This window comes from Pterocles gutturalis, unplaced genomic scaffold, assembly GCF_000699245.1.
Source record: "Pterocles gutturalis isolate BGI_N339 unplaced genomic scaffold, ASM69924v1 scaffold26059, whole genome shotgun sequence".
Taxonomy (NCBI): Eukaryota; Metazoa; Chordata; class Aves; order Pterocliformes; family Pteroclidae; genus Pterocles; species Pterocles gutturalis.
Genome location: NW_010131418.1, coordinates 1 through 16,655, shown reverse-complemented (window position 1 = coordinate 16,655; position 16,655 = coordinate 1). Strand labels below are relative to the sequence as shown.

General features: G+C 42.0%; 1 protein-coding gene across 1 annotated transcript; it reads left to right on the top strand.

The window, feature by feature from the left end:
• Positions 1 to 1,152: 1,152 nt before the first annotated feature.
• On the top strand, positions 1,153 to 10,138 carry LOC104467004 (rho-related BTB domain-containing protein 3-like; the record flags this gene model as incomplete). Its single annotated transcript, XM_010080608.1, has 6 exons — positions 1,153 to 1,265; positions 2,632 to 2,746; positions 5,206 to 5,379; positions 6,577 to 6,743; positions 7,589 to 7,685; positions 10,023 to 10,138. Coding segments are annotated over 6 exons (782 nt in total), but the record flags the coding sequence as incomplete, so codon positions are not given.
• Between the last annotated feature and the right edge of the window lie 6,517 nt (positions 10,139 to 16,655).

Here is a 16,655-nt window from a genome sequence, read left to right as displayed (position 1 = left end):
CCAGAGGAAGTTTAGGCTGGATATTATAAAACATTTGTTCACTGAAAGAGTGATCAGGCATTGGAACAGCTTCCCAGGGAAGTGGTGGAGTCACCATCCCTGGAGGTGTTCAAGAAACGTGTAGATTTGGTGCTTAGGGACGTGGTTTAGTGAGTTAGGTGGTGTTGGGTTGATGGTTGGACTTGATGATCCTTGAGGTCATTTCTAACCTTAATGATTCTATTTTTTTTTGTTTATTAATGACACTAATAGGGGATTAAACCTGGGATTTCAGCAGGTGAAAGACAAGTGCGTCTGCTGCCTTCTCTATATTAGTTTTACTTTTGCTTATCACAACCAAAGAGGTGGGAAACTGCACAAGAGCAGACAAAATTTTGCTGTTGACTCCCAGCTCCTAACCCGAAGGGCATTGCCTAAAGTCGTTGCACCATTTGGTGCCTTCGAGAGATGATGATGTCTTTTGATGACGCCTGAGGCATGGTCTGAGAAGAGGTCAAATCCTGAGGCCATGTCATTGTTTTCAGCCTTTCAGGACCATGACATTATGCCCACTGGGTTATAAACATTTTCCATCCATGTAGGAGCTGGTAGAGCTGTGCTATATAGCCTATATATGATACATATGCTATATACACTATATAGCCCATGCTATAAGTTTTGTTTCAGCCTTTCCTGCAGGGAAGAAGAAAGAACAAGAAAGAAAAAACAAGATAAAAAATCCACTGCAAATTTTGGTGCTTTTAGGTACCAGCACTCAGAATATAACTGTGCATGAAGCGTCTCTGGTTCAGAGACCTACAAAGCAATGCAACCAGTAGTAGCAGCAGAAGCTGAAGAACTTCCACAAATATTGAAATATTCAGGATTTTTTTTAAATGTCTGTCTGCAGTGTGTAGCGACTGAACTGAGAGGAATCCAGAAACTGGTTTTGAAAGCAAGGGAGATGCCCTGATCTGTCTGTATTTGATTGTATTCTTGTAAAAGTACCATGGAAGTTTTATTGTGCAAGAGTTGCATCTTGCCCTTCCTGAGCAAAAAGATCTGGGTGATTTATGTGCAAAAAATGTATTTTCTGCAAGATGTCTTTGGCATTGATAGCCTCTTTTTTCTGCCTGTTGATTTATAATCCATCTTTACCTGCTATTGTGACAGGTGCTTTCCAGTGGGAACGATTGGAAGAAGATATAAAAAAGAAGTTGAAGGATACAGAAAAAACTGAACATGTGCTTGAGAAAGTTAAATGTATCCTGAAAACTCCAGGGAAGGTACATCTGACTCACTTGGGGTAACTGTTAGTATTAGTGAATTAAGTTATTAGGAAATTGTTTTGTAGACAAGGTTTCCTTGTCGGTCTTTGTTTTAAACTCACTTGGACTTGCACAGCTTTTATTACTTTATCTGTGGGTTGTTCACAGGTATGTGCAAAATAGAAACACTAAGATGTAATGTGCAGAATTGCTGTAATAGGCAAAAAGTACACAGGTAGATATCCTAAAGGTATTACTCATATTCGCAGCTTTGCATGTCATGTAACAACATGATTACATGTTCCTAACTCTCATGTGATAAAGGCTGCCCAGGAAAGCTTCACTGCCCTGAATATGTGACAGAAGTTATGTTTCTGCAGTAGATCGGGAGAGTTGGTTTCTCTTATAGATGTTGTGATATCCAAATTTATTTAAAATATATTTAATTCAGTAGATGATTTCACAGTAAAATGTAGTTTATGCCCCATTATTATGTTAATAAAAAATTACACTATAGAATTAGTTTTAACAACCGTTTGCTGATAGAGCTTATACATTCCTCAGTACTATAGAACTTGCACAAAGTATTTCTGTCAATTTAAATGGGAAATAATCTTGGACTGTCTTGAGATAACGTAATATAAAGATCACTCAGATGTAGGCTTGCCAGTCTTAAGCGTCCACAGCTAAAACATTCAGAGGGTTGGACTTAGAAACCCCTGAAATGTTCTAGGATAATATGATGGCTTTACCCTTGTCTGGGAGCCAACCCCACACAACCCTGTTCGCTCGCCCTCCCCTCTCCTGAGGATTGAGGAGAGAATTAAAGGGTTAAAGGGAAGAAATGAAGAAAGTTAACCCTGTCTCGGCTTAACCCAGGACAGATAATAAGCCTGAGTTGTTGTTTCTTTTGGGGTTTTTGTTGTCCCTTTTATATCATCTTTAAAAGTTTTCCTTCAAAGGCATAGAAATCAGTTGTGATTTTTATTGATAAAATAAATTGGATAAGGCTTTAAGAATAAATTCAACTCTTTCATCTGAATAGGAAAGAGTTTGGAGTCCAGAAAATCTGTGATGCAGTCAAACCTGCCCAGAGGTGCCGGATGGGGGAATTTTGCTGTGGGTCAGAGAGTACTGAGGCAAGTGTGAGTGTGGGAGACAGAGATGCCTGGGAGCTGCTGCACTGTGGGAAACAGGGAAATAAATGATAAAGATGATTGCAGAGGATTACACGTGTGAGAGATGCAGTTGGGGAGCAGCAGGAGGACATGAAGTGGAGAGCAAAAGGCTGTTGTTTAGTTTCACCACATAAATGATTTATTCTAGTCTTTTATTTTGTGGGCAGCTATATGTGACGCTGTTTTATTAATAATGTATTTTGCAGCTAAACTCTGTAAAGGAGTGCAGGTCTCACCAGATGGGTGATCGGCTGTACAGTACTTCGCTCAGGCTGTTCTTTAACACGCCTGTCCTAGCTGATGTCATCTTCAAAATACAAGGTACGGTACCTCTGTGCCTCCTGCACCTCCAGCATTTATCCTCTCTGCAGGAGAGTGGGAAAGGGAGGTGACTGTATTTTCTGTTGTGTCAAAACAAAGAAAATGTGTTGTTATCACCGTGGAAAGCCATTTTTGCTTAGAACTAGTGCCTGCATCCCAATAGCTTATCAGGGCTGAGCCTGCAGAAATGCTTTCTGCCTGTCACGGTCGACTTTGCGCCTCTCTAGTTCACAATGCACCCCTTGGAGTCTTAGCAAAGTGAGGGATGTGCTGCAGGAAAGGCTTCTGCAATGGCATAGCACCAAGGCAGCAAGGCTAAACCACAGATTGCATCACAGGGGGTGGCAATTTTATTTTAAAACTTATTTATCCAGCTCACATTCCCACCTGCACCAGCAGCCAGATGTATTCAAGGGCTCTGCCCTAGCATCAGACCTCAGAGAGGCGTGAGCTCTGGTTGCCACATCTACACTTGTTGCCCTCCGTGAAAAGGCCAGAGATGCTGGGTGACTCCTGGCCACCTTACCTCTGTCTGTCCCAGGCTGGTGCTGGCTGTGGATGTGCGTTTCCCTACCTACAGGAAAAAACTTCCTCCTAGTATCTCATCTAAATCTCCCTTCTTTCAGCTTAAACCCATTACCCCTTGTCCTGTCGCTACACCCCCTGATGAAGAGTCCCTCCCCATCATATTAAGCCTATTGCTTACCTCTACAAGTGTGAAAAGAAATCTAAATTATTTTTTTTAAAGTCTGTTGAGATTATAGTAATTATCTAGTCCTCTTTGCATCCAGGATTAAAAAGGTACAGGGGAGCAGAGGCTGGCTTTCCCTGCTCATTGGTCTGCAGCAGACTGTTAAGCTTGTTGGTGGTGTTGCACAGTTCTGCTCACGGGGATGCCAAGCGCTCCTTGGCAAAGGCACGGGAAGGAGCCATGCCGGTGAGACCATCTCCTCTTCTAATTTTGACTGCAAAGAATGTGCTTGGGTGCACCAATCTGCTGCAGTGTCACAGTTGATTTTTTAATGGAAATTAAATGCATTCACTCTTAAAAATAAAGCTGCAGGGGGAAAAAATGTTGCATGCATTTGTGAGGACAAGAATGAGATGGTTTTTAGATGCTGCTGATTTTCTCAGTGTGTCCATGCCCACCTTTCATGCAGAAATGGTCTTTCAGGGTTAAGTAATTGTTTAATTATTTTCAGCTTTAAATGTCGGAGATGAATATGAAGCATGAATCCCTCAAACATAAACACACGAGGACAAACAGATTCTTCCTATGTTTGTTTAATATGCAGAAAAACCAAAAAGATCTTTGAAAGTGAGAACGAAATACTGATGCTGAGTGCAATGACATGAACAATTAATCTCAGTGCCACGCTCCTGAGAGAGGCTTTGTGGGAAGTTGCTGAAAGCATACCGCCACTATGTGTTTTACAAAAATATAAATGATGCAGAATAGGTTGAAAAGTATTTTTTAAAAGGTGTGCTTATCCACTACTAAAATGTGAACTATTTTTCCTAATGCCTGATAAATCTTCTGCCTAATTCATCAGCCACAATAATTGCATTAAAATTAAATAATTACTAAGAGAAGCTGAAGGCTTTAGTCTTGATCAGCAAATACATTATTTAGTCTTCAGATAATTCCTTGAATATTGGGAGTTGCTTTGACCAACTTTCAAAGGTACTTTGGAGCCATTGAAAATGTGACCCATTATGTCAGCATAAAGACTCCCAACATGACTGAATGTCCTTGTTAGCAGGTGAATATCCAATTCTGTGTGCATATCTTACACCTGTATCGGTTATTACTGGTGTTGCATGTGTAAATATATAATAATATTGATGTGTGTTGTGTCTATAGAAATTTATAGATTTTGTCTGCAGCTTAGACAATCTGTAATAGAAGCACAGGTAAATAGAAATAGAACAAAAATGAAAAAGTGCCACGTGTCTCCAAGGAATTGGGCAGGTGGCAGGGCCACAATTGATCCCTTTATTATAATTTTGATTAAAACATTTATTTCTGACCACAAGTTCTCATTCTGTGTTCAGTTGCTGTCCTGTCTGGCACTTGTTTGGCACCTTGGACTGCTGATGAGCACAGATTGCTCATTTGAATAATAATTTGCAGCACTGCGTGTTTATGCTATGGGCCAGAGGTTCAGCTGGTGTAAACTAGTGTAACTCCAGTGGTGTCAGATTTATCATTATAAATTTGGTATTTTTTTTTGCTGGTGGCAACTCAGCAGATGTAAACATCTCAACTGGCACAAAGTGAGTGTGTCATTAATTATCAGTTGGATGCTGCTCATTTTAAGCACTCTAAAATGGTTTCAAATCATATTCAGTGAAATTAAGGTTTGTTTCTTTTTTTTTTTTTTTTTAAATACGAGCTTTAAAAACAAGATATTGCAGTGTATTCAAAATAATCATATGTTTTGTCTTGCATCCTGCAGGTGCCAGTGTACCAGCCCACCGAGCAGTTCTGGTAGCTCGCTGCGAGGTGATGGCAGCTATGTTTAATGGTAATTATCTAGAAGCAAATAGTGTTCTGGTTCCAGTGTACGGGGTTTCCAAAGACACTTTCCTCTCCTTTCTAGAGTATCTCTATACCGACTCCTGCTGCCCAGGTGAGAACATTTCAAAATACACGTATAGCTTTTACACATTTTTTTTCACTGTGGTGCATTGATAGAGAGCAATGTAGCAGTATTTGTTTCATTGAAAAATGCCAATATTTTCATGAATAATGTCTCAGGAAAGAGAACTTGTTCATATTGTGCAATAAAAAAATAAATAAATCTTATGTAAGTAAAATCAGCTGGAGGCAGAAGAAATATAACTGTTTAGTGCTTACATAGCAAGACTAAAAAACTGTGACATTTAATTTCTGGTCCAGTACAATATTTGGGGTTTTATTTCTACATCAAAATAATATTGCTTTCTAATCTGAATTCTGGGTTTTAGTTAAAAATTGTAATTTCATTTAGCATATGTTTTGTTAAGGTTAATATAAGCAAGGTTAAATTGCAAGAATGCCTTCCTTATACACATGGATATCTTATTTGTATGTAAAAACAGAAACAAAATAAGTCAGCTGAAGTATTTGGCAAGAAAAATTGAGCTAAAGTATTCTTTGTGTCTTAAATTTTGTCTTTTTTAATGAGAAGAAAATCTACATACCAAGCATGAAATATGATTAAAATACAGATCATTTTCCTTTTATATAATGAATGAATGAATAATGGTGTGATATGTATTCTTGCTTTTGTTTTCTTTTCGAATAATTCAACATTTTTCTTATCTTTTCCATATGTTTCTCTTTCCAGTCTGTCTAACATTTCCTCACCCATCAGTTCAAATATGCAACCACCGTATCGTATTTTTTTAAAATACAGTTGCTCCATTTTCTCTTTGGCCTTTTTGCTGTATTTTCTCATACGTGCATCATAGAGGTTCTTTTTTTTGAAAGAGGAGTTAGAAAGCTAAATCCTTATTAATCATCTTATTAATCATCTTACTAATCATCACTTAGTTTAAATAGACCAGCAGTGCTTGACTCAGCATCTTCAAGATACGAGGTATTGACTACAATTTATTACATTAAAAAGGACTACCTGCTCTTTTCCTGTTAATTATATCATTTATCTGGGAAAGAGAGTGGTGATACAGCAAACTTAGAATAATTAAAAGTAAAAGAAGGTGATGAAAGCGGTTTGATTTTGTGCTTGGTGTTAGATGTTTAAAAGCTGTCTCTGTGAAAATTATCTTTGAACATCCTGCCAAAAAAGTAAAACACCTGTAAATTCTGCTCTCTTGTTTTTCAGCCAGTATTCTCCAAGCTATGTCTCTCTTGGTCTGCGCAGAGATGTACCAAGTGATGAGGCTCCAGCATATCTGTGAGCTGTACATCATCACGCAGCTCCAGAGCATGCCTAGCAGGGAGCTGGCGTCCACGAGTCTCAGCATTGTCAGCTTGCTTAAGAAAGCCAAGGTATGTGTTGTATGTATTAAATAAGAATACACATGTTCACTCTAATTGGTGAGTTTTTTGTTGGTTTAATAGTTTCCGTTCCGAAGGACAAACACGGATATAGTCTGTTGATGTCTGGTGGCATGAGGTTGGCTAAAATAAGGCTTTTTTCAGCCTTTTATTGTGGAATGAGCAGTCATACCATAATCTGTGTGATGTCCTTCATCAGGGACGCATTTTACTAATTTAGCTTAACTGCAGCTTCTGCCAGAAAAGAAGTGTTTGAGGCAAGTCAACTTCCTTTTTTGGTCAAAAAGAAAATTGTACTATATGGAAGTGGCAAAGGAGATCTAACCTGAGAATATTGAGTGAAATACATAAAAAGCATGAAAAGAAAATATTAGAAGCTGGAAAAAAAGAGAGACAGTAAAGACAGGTTTGGAAAACAGAAGAGGAGAATAAAAACTGAATTTTTTGCAAGTTTCATGCAGGATATTGTCTTACATGAACAGGATTTTGTGGAGAAAGAGGAGACGACAAACCACGCTCCTTACCTTCCTTTTCCTAAAGATCTGCTAATGTGCAGAAGACAAAAATTTCCAAGATTGATGACCAAAGGAGCCCCAGGGGCTAGGTCACACCACTAGGGGAGGGAGTTTTCTCATTTTTTCTTGGGTCTCCATTTGTTTACATCTTTCCATCAATGACATTTCCTTCAGTATCTCCTACCATCAAAACCTTATTGAGTAAATTGCTGTCAAATTAATGTTGACAGTGGAAATCTGAAATATTTTGACATGCAAGTTGTGATTGTGTTTTAGACGTGATAGCGTTAAACGTTGTTTGTGTTTCCTTTTTTCTCGCAGTTTCACAATTCCGATTGCCTTTCCACTTGGCTTCTTCATTTCATTGCCACTAACTACCTCATCTTCAGCCAAAAGCCTGAATTTCAAGATCTTTCAGGTAATTTATCAATTCCTTTTAAAACAAGAAATGTTTTTCAGTTCTGCTTAGACCAGGAGTGAGGTAGTGGGCAATACTACATCTGCATGAGAAGATGATTAGGACTTCTTTAGGCTGCGCAGTCCAGTCCAGCCTAGAGCCTGGTTGAGCTGGAGCGTTCACCACCCTACGGTGGGACCAGCACACAAAAGGGCAGCGTAGCTGGCAACTGCATCCCCTTGTCTTTTGGTTCCTGGGCTGATGGCCACTTTCCCACCCATAACTGAATCAAGCCGGGCAGTTCAGTCATCATATGTCAACCCTTCCACCTCACGTACATAATTTTGTTTAGTTTGTACATTTGAATCAAGGTAATGAGTTGCTAATACCCGCTCTGTAGCGGCTGAGGTTTTCTTTGAAGAAAATGTGATTCTTACAGCACTCTCCAGCAGATCTCATGAAATCAAATAACTATGTCCGTTCAAATGAATAAACCCAGGTTCTTCAGGGAGCTGACATTTATTTTCCCAAACAGTATGTTTGTTTCCTGACACATAAGTCTGTAAAGTTTTGCTCATTGCTCATGGAATTTTTTATCACTCTGGTGATGGTGACCTTGACAGGTGCATCTCTTTGACCCATGGTTCATATCCAGGCTGTCCTCTCTGTTTGGTGAAGGTGGGAGCTGCCTCTGGCTTGCCCTTCATGAGCCAGGAGAGCACAGAGGTTGATGGCTTAGGATCACCGCAGGGCTCAATCCAGATCTGCTTACCCATTTTCCAGTTGTCCAGTGGGATATCAATTTATCAATATCACTTTTTTTTTTTTTTTCTGCTGTGGAAAGTAATAATAATAGCGGTTCTGTCTCGATGTTGTGTTTATCCTGGTGAATATCAGGCTGCATATGAGCCTGTTGTGAAACTTATGCAGTGATGCTTCTGATAAGGTTCTCATGCTTCTGATGAGCATCACTTATCATTGCCTGTCAGCACATGCTCTGACAGTGCCCAAGTAACTTGGGGATGAGCTGTGCAATATCATAGAATCATAGAATCACAGAATGGTTTGGATTGGAAGGGACCTTAAAGATCATCTAGCGCTAAACCACTGCCATGGGCAGGGACACCTCCCACTAGCCCAGGCTGCTCAAAGCCTCATCCAACCTGGCCTTGAACACCTCCAGGGATGGGGCATCAACACCATATCCGCAAGCCAGCTGTCTGCTGTGCCATCATTTGGAGTTTCATCCATGCTTACACCATTCATGGAGCATCCAGGATGAATGCAGAGCAGAACTAAAGCTGTGGGATGAATTTTCTGGAGTCTGTGGTGGGTGGCTCGTACCAGGCTGGTTGTTTTGGAAAGCACCTGGGGATAGATGTGAAGGAAAAGGTTCCTGTGTGGTGGACTGATATCCTTTCAGATTGGGTGTCCACATGCTTGGCAGCCTGTCCTTTGCTTTTCTCCTTCCGTTGAGTCCCTTCAACATGGTTAACTGAGGAGTTGGCATTCTCTGCTGGATCAAACTTGCACAGAGCAAGCTGGAGGAAAGAAATAAAAGTGCATAAATAAATCTAGGTGGATGGAGTGACATCCTTCTGATCCATCTTGCCAGGTCACAAACACTCTCAGGCAGGCTCTGATGGGAGCACACCTCCCAGACAGCAGTGGTTATGGGCAGTTGACCTTCCTTGTTCAGAACACCAGACCCAGCATCACCTTGGGGTCCAGGGAGAGCAATGCTGCAGGAGGCAGCGGCTCTGCGTGGACCTTCCAACAGCCAAGATCTCCAGCAGCAGCCCCACAATTTGCACAAGGAAAGTGGGACGGCACTGCCTGCCGCCTATCATTACTGCTGATTCCCTGACCACAGCCTTCCCCAGTGACAAAAACCACATGCAATAAAAGATAGAAGTCTGCAGACTTTTAAATTTCTCTCCTCACCTTGCTTTTTGCAATGATCCTCAGACCATTTGTTGGCACAGGGATGGAAACACCCTCCTGTACAGTGCTGCAGCATAGAAAAATCATCGCAGTGGAGTACCCCATCTGGTTAACTGCTGAGGATAAAGAGTAATCATCTTTGGGATAATCTCTCTGCTCTCTTTAATGAGTATCGTATTTATTTTGTTAAGTAACTTATTGATGGCTGACTGAATAGCAGGAGATCATCCCGCGATAACTTTCACATCAGCACAACAGTGAGATCTCAGCAAAATGGGCGGCGCTCATCTTCACTTTTCTAGGTGTGGTTGTATCCTGCATGATGTTTAACTTGTTTTCAAAGACTCTCTGCAGGCTGTGCACTCGTGCTGTGTGTCTGGATGTCACATCTCACCCCTTTATCTCTTTCTCTAGTGGAGGAGCGCAGTTTTGTGGAGATGCACAGGTGGCCATCCAACCTGTACCTGAAGCAGCTCGCAGAGTACAGGAACTACGTCCACTCGCAGAAAAGCCATTGCGCCATGATGTAGAGGAGACCCGACACACGCCAAGTGCATCTGGACTGGGAAACCCCAGACTGGGAATTGCACAGAGTGTGAAAGTTTTGTCAAGAGCAAAACCAGACTCTGATCTCCCCAGAACACTGGGTGCCACTGTTCCTGGCTTTGGTAATAAACCACTCTGCTTCTTTCCTTAAAGCATTGAGAAGTGTGTCCTGGTGATTTCTTTCAAGCACAAGGACTTCAGAGCCATGGGGATTAACCATAGCATGGGCCAGTGTTGTGACTGTCATGGGCTCCCATTGTCATTTCTTTATGGGTTATTTTATTGGTTTGCGCGGTTATTTTCAGCTGCTAATACAGCAGGAGCACAGCAGCAGCACAGGGAAGCTGAGAAGCCAACTCCTAAGTTCTTTAAATAGTTTGGAATGCCAAAATTCTCTGCAGTGTCTGTTGGTTTGCAAAACAAAGGGCAGGGTTAGTAAGCATTTCGGTAACTATTCATTTCCTACTTCAAGTCAAGTCTGTAGTTCCTTTACCAAGACTCTTGCAGTCCCTCGAAGGAATATTTTAATTCCCGAGAAATACTGATGCATCACTATGTCCTCTAGTGCCTCCCAAAAATTGAAAAACTGAAGTGATTTTTCATCACAGTAAATAGGTGAAGAAAGCCTGTTTTAATAATCTGTAGAACATCTTTGGGTTTTTTTTGGACAACAACAACAAAAATTAACTTGTGACTCAGCTGGCTGCTGCAGGCTTTAAATTCTGAGCTTAGTTTTGTGGAAAAAAGATAAATTATTGTTATTTTCAACTTTTCATCTGGGGATCCTGAAGTTCTTTAAAAGATGAGTTATACTTGTCTACATCTCACATATGAGGAGTCTGAAATACAGAGCATTGCATTGCTTTTTTCAAGCACTAAAGAAAACGGAAAAATTAAAGAAAAAACATGAGTAGGAAAATAATATATCTTGAACTTAAATATTAAAAATGTAATTTCCTGTAATTATTGTAGAGATTAAAAATTTTAAGCATAAGTTAACTGGATGGATATGAATAAAATTTGGATTTTTTTAAAGCATAAAATCATGAAAAATTATGGCCATACAGCTGAACTACAGCTCACCTGGACATCTGATAGCATCCTTTGTCACAGCACGTGCTTCTACCAGCAGCCAGCTCAATTGTCAAAAGTATGGGCTGTATGCCTGGTACTACAAAACTGGTACAAAAGTTGTGTGAAAGTTTGCCTGCATTGCTTGTAGTTCTGAATTCTTAATATTTTAAAGCTTTCCTAGGTTTTTTTTGATAGAAGTTAGTCTGTTGACAATAATTTAAATATAGATAACAAATAACAAAATACTATTTTTAACTTTATGTAAATGTTTTATAGGCATTTAAAGATAAGCTTAATGGAAATACAATTTGTATCCAGACAAGAGAAATATTTTGCTATTGTGTATTTTAGTCAGTGGTAGCCACAGGTTTTATACAAAGAAGACAGACTCTGTAAAAATATTTATTATTTATTCACAGATTAATGCACACTCCTATTCAGACATTAAAGCAGCTTTCCATTTCACTGAGCATCCCCCTAACACCACCTGTATCAGGGGTAGATATGCTGTCCTTGCTGACATAAACCATCTGATAAATTTAAATTCTTAGAAGAATTCTTAATATAAATTTCTGATTTTTATTCTGTATGATGATTTTCTGCAGAAATGTATTTATCTTAAAGCTATTTTTAAAACCAATACTTTAGCATTCAGTAACTGAAAGTAGACCATGAGGCTTGGTGAGTTGCTGTCTCTAATTTTTTTTAGTGGAGGCTTTAGGACCACGTTCATCGTGGGTATTCAGGAATTAGGGCAGTACTGAGTTTGGTATTTATTAATAACTTCTTATGATACAAAGTGAAAATTGCTGTGGTATTAAAAACAAAACAAACCACCTTTATACTGTGGTGTAAAGTAAAATCACGAACCAGCTGAAAAAAAAGCTATTAAGCAAGTAATTTTGAAAGAATTAAAATGTCTTAGGAGGAAGGCTTCCTCTGGTCCCAGCATCCCCTGAACTCTCAAGGCATCAGCAGTCAAAGAAGGAGGCTGGTGGCAAGTCTGGGTGCTCTGAGGCCAGTCTTGGAGGGCTTGGAATTACAGTTTCAGACTTGAGTTTAAATTGAGTTTCAACTCCCAAGTCCTTTATTAGAGCTAACTCTCAAAATCCACTTTTAGAAGACGAATTTTTGAATAATTAATTGCACCATATAATTCTTGCTGTATTGATCTATGTGTATGCTTGTCCCAAGCTAACACTAGGCGTTATAGAGACTAACAAAGAAAGCTTTCTTCTCCAGTATTGTTTTCCACGTGATAGTTTAAAAACCTCTGCTACTGTTCTTTAGGTCTCAATGCATTTGTTTTGAAAAAAAGTGTTGGAAGAAAAGATATGTTATGGGGTAAGTGCTGAAACTCCTGTATGTTTTTCTTTTAGTATGTCCTGAATAAATGTATGTTTTCAGACCAAAAATTTAAAATTTTGTTACAAAATAAAAATTTTTCTCTAGTTAGTCTCCTATGAATATTTACCCATGTACATTAATTTGAGCATTACACTGGCAATACTTTTTGTAGCTTATTAGAATCAGAGCATCATCAAACAGTTTGAGTTGGAAGGGACCTCTAAAGGTCATCTCATCCAACCCCCATGCAATGAGCAGAGACATCTTCCACTAGATGAGAGCCCCATCCAACCTGACCTTGAATACCTCCAGGGATCGGTCATCTACCACCTCTCTGGGCAACCTGTTCCAGTGTTCTCTCTGGGCAACCTGTTCCAGTGTTTCTCCACCCTCATTGTATAAAATTTCCTCCTTATATCTAATCTAAATCTCCCCTCTTTTAGTTTAAAACCATTACCCCTTGTCCTGTCACAACAGGCTCTGCTAAAAATCTGTCCCCATCTTTCGTATAAGCCCCCTTTCAGCACTGGAAGGTGCTGTAAGGTCTCCCTGAAGCCTTCTCTTCTCCAGGTTGAACAACCCCAACTCTCTCAGCCTGTCCTTGGACAGGAGGTGCTCCAGCCTCTGACCATCTTCATGGCCTCCTCTGCATTATAACTAAAATGAAACAATTCCACCACCCCCATCTCTGCGTGCTCCAGTGCCTTGCTGCTCCAACCGAGCTGGCACACTGCTGGGGCAGAGGGGGAGGATCCCCTGCCTCGACCTGCTGCTCATGCTGCTGGTGATACAGCCCAGGACACGGTTAGCTTTCTGGGCTGTGAGTGCACGTTGCCAGCTCATGTCCAGCTTTTCATTCACCAGCACTCCCAAGTCCTCCTCAGGGCTACTCTCAATCCCTTTGTCCCCCAGCCTGTCTTGATACTGGGGCCTGCCGTGACCCATGTGCAGGATCTTGCACTTGGCCTCATGACGTTCACATGGCCCCACTTCTTGAGCTTGTCCAGGTCCCTCTGGATGGCATCCTTTCCCTCCAGTGTGTCAACAGCACCACACAGCTTGGTGTCATCTCCAAACTTGCTGAGGGTGCACTGGACCCACTGTATCCTTGATGAAAACATTAACCAGTACTGGTCCCAGTATGGACCCCTGAGGGACACAACCTGTCACTGATCTTTATCTGGACACTGAGCTGCTGACCACTACCCTCTGGATGTGACCATGCAAGCAATTCCTCACCCAGTGAACAGTCCATCCATCAAATCCATATCCCTCCAATTTAGAGAGAAGGATGTTGTGGGGGACCATGTCAAAGGCCTTACAGAAGTCCAGACAGATGGGTATACATGGCTCTAACCTTGCCCACTGATGTAGTCACTCCATCATAAAAGGCCACTAGGTTGGCTGGTCAGGACTTGCCCATGGAGAAGCCATACTGGCTGTCTCCAATAACCTCTCTGTCCTCCATGTGCCTTAGCATAACTCCTGGGAGGACCTGTTCCATGATCTTCCCAGGCACAGAGGTGAGGCTGACAGGTCAGTAGTTCCCAGGGTCCTCCTTCCTACACTTTTTAAAAATGGGTGCGATGTTTCCCTTTTTTCCAGTCACTGGGGACTTCACCTGGCTGCCATGACTTTTCCAATATCATGGAAAACGGCTTGGTAACTACATCAGCCAATTCCTTTAGGACTCTGAGGTGCATCTCATCTGGTCCCGTGGACTTACATATGTTGAGGTTCCTCGAGTGGTCTTGAACCTGATCTTCTCTCACAGTGCAAGGGACTTTGCTCCCCCAGTCCCTCTTTTGCAGTCCCTCCACTTGAGAGGTGAGGGATGAGAGGTTGCCAATGAAGTCTGAGGCAAAAAATTTCTGTACCTCAGCCTTCTCCTCGTCCATTGTTACCAGTTTGCCAATCATGTTCATCAGTGGGGGTACACTTTCTTTGACGTTCCTTTTCTGGCTGACATACCTATAGAAGCCCTTATTATTCTTCACGTCCCTCACCAAGTTCAGCTCCAACTGTACCTTGTCCTTCCTGCCCCCATCCCTATACAACTGGGCAGCATCCCTGTATTATTCTGAGGATGTCTGCCCCTGCTTCCACTGCCTGAGTGTTTCCTTCTTTAAACTGGAAGAGGGCAGATTTAGACTAGATATTGGGCAGAAATGTTTTCCTGTATGGGTGGTGAGGCAGTGGCCCAGGTTGCCCAGAGAAGCTGTGGATGCCCCATCCCTGGAGGGGTTCAAGGCCAGGCTGGATGAGGCTTTGAGCAACCTGGGCTAGTGGAAGGTGTCCCTGCCCATGGCAGGGGGTTAGAACTCGTTCGTCTTTAAGGTCCCTTCCAACCCAAACCATTCTGTGATTCTATGATTCAATGATTCCTTGTTGCCCCTTACTTTGACCAGCACGTCTCAACTCAGTCACGCTGGTCTCTTCCCTTCCTTTCCTTATTTCTTACACTTGGGGATCGAGAGCTCTGTGGAAAGCATCCTTAAAGGTCTGCCCACACTGTTCTGTTCCCTTGGCCCTGAGGGCAGTTTCTCAGGAGTTCCTGTTGACTAACTCCTTGAATAGCTGGAATTCTGCTTTTCTAAAATTCAGAAACCTGACTTTACTCTTCACCTGACCCATCTTCCTCAGGACTGTGAACTCACACACAGCCTGCAAAGAGTCTTTGAAAACAGGTTAAACACCATGAAGGATACAGCTACAACTAGAAAAATGAAGATGAGCGCTGCCCATTTTGCTGAGATCTCACTGTCGTGCTGATGTGAAATTTACCGCGGGATGATCTCCTGCTATTCAGTCAGCCATCAATAAGTTACTTAACAAAATAAATACGATACTCATTAAAGAGAGCAGAGAGATTATCCCAAAGATGATTACTCTTTATCCTCAGCAGTTAACCAGATGGGGTACTCCACTGCGATGATTTTTCTATGCTGCAGCACTGTACAGGAATGTGTTTCCGTCCCTGTGCCAACAGATGGTCTGAGGATCATTGCAAAAAAGCAAGGTGAGGAGAGAGATTAAGAAGTCCACAAGACTTCTGGGAGGCATGCTCCCATCTGTCTCACTTTTCATTTAGTTTTCACCAGGTACTGTCAAGCATCCAGCCAGGATCCATGTGCCTCTATTATGTATGGAAGTTAAGCAAACAGGACAAGAAGAATAAACTCAGTATTGAACCCAGAGAAGAAAAAAACAGCACATGTCAGTAGTATGTCCATCATCTTCTACTCCCACCCTGCTCCCTTTTACCCCCCCCCAAAAAAGGACTTTTGGAGGGTATCTGCCAACACACCTGCACTGTTTCCAGTCAGATCAGAAAAATTAATGGTTCATCCCGGTTGCTCTTTTACACTCGGAATTCCCACGGTGGTACCACAGTGACTACCATGAGAGCAGCGCTGTCTGAAAGGTGAGGAAATGTCCCCAAGGGAAAGACCCTGAGCCAGGTGAGGCGGGGGCCCCAAAGATGGTCCCAGCCCCAGCCGATGGACGCAGAATGGGGCTGTGCCCCTAAAAGCAGCCAGAGCGATGGGTCCCCGGGGAGCCCAGCCAGGCTTCTGGCTTTTGCTGGATTTCCTTTAAGGATGATGCTAAAGGGCAACAAAAGCAGAAGCTGACTTTTCTTCTTCAGGAGGAGAAATGCTGGTACCCAAAACTGGACAAATTGCAGGAAATTCTCCTGCAGTATTGTTATCGCTGTGGCAGGATCACTGCATTAACTTCCCCCCCTGAGCTCACCCCAAACCCATCACCTTTGCATCTCTTGGTTTGGTGGCTGCAGACTCCAGAGGCACACTCGGGCAGTGCCTGGCCTCTGCCGTGGGTTCAGATGGGAACCGTCGTGCAGCGCCGGGCCCCTGCGGTGGGTTCAGATGGGAAATCGGGGGCTGACACCAGGTGACCCCCATTCTGACGGCTGATGCACCCCGGCTAAATCCGGCTGGCAGAGAACATACCAAGGGAAGAGCATCTGCTCTTGGGACTCTTCTGTTTTCCCATCAATGAGAGGACGGAAAGTCATAGTGAAAGCTGCAATGAGGAGAAGTTCTGCTGCCCAGGACTTTC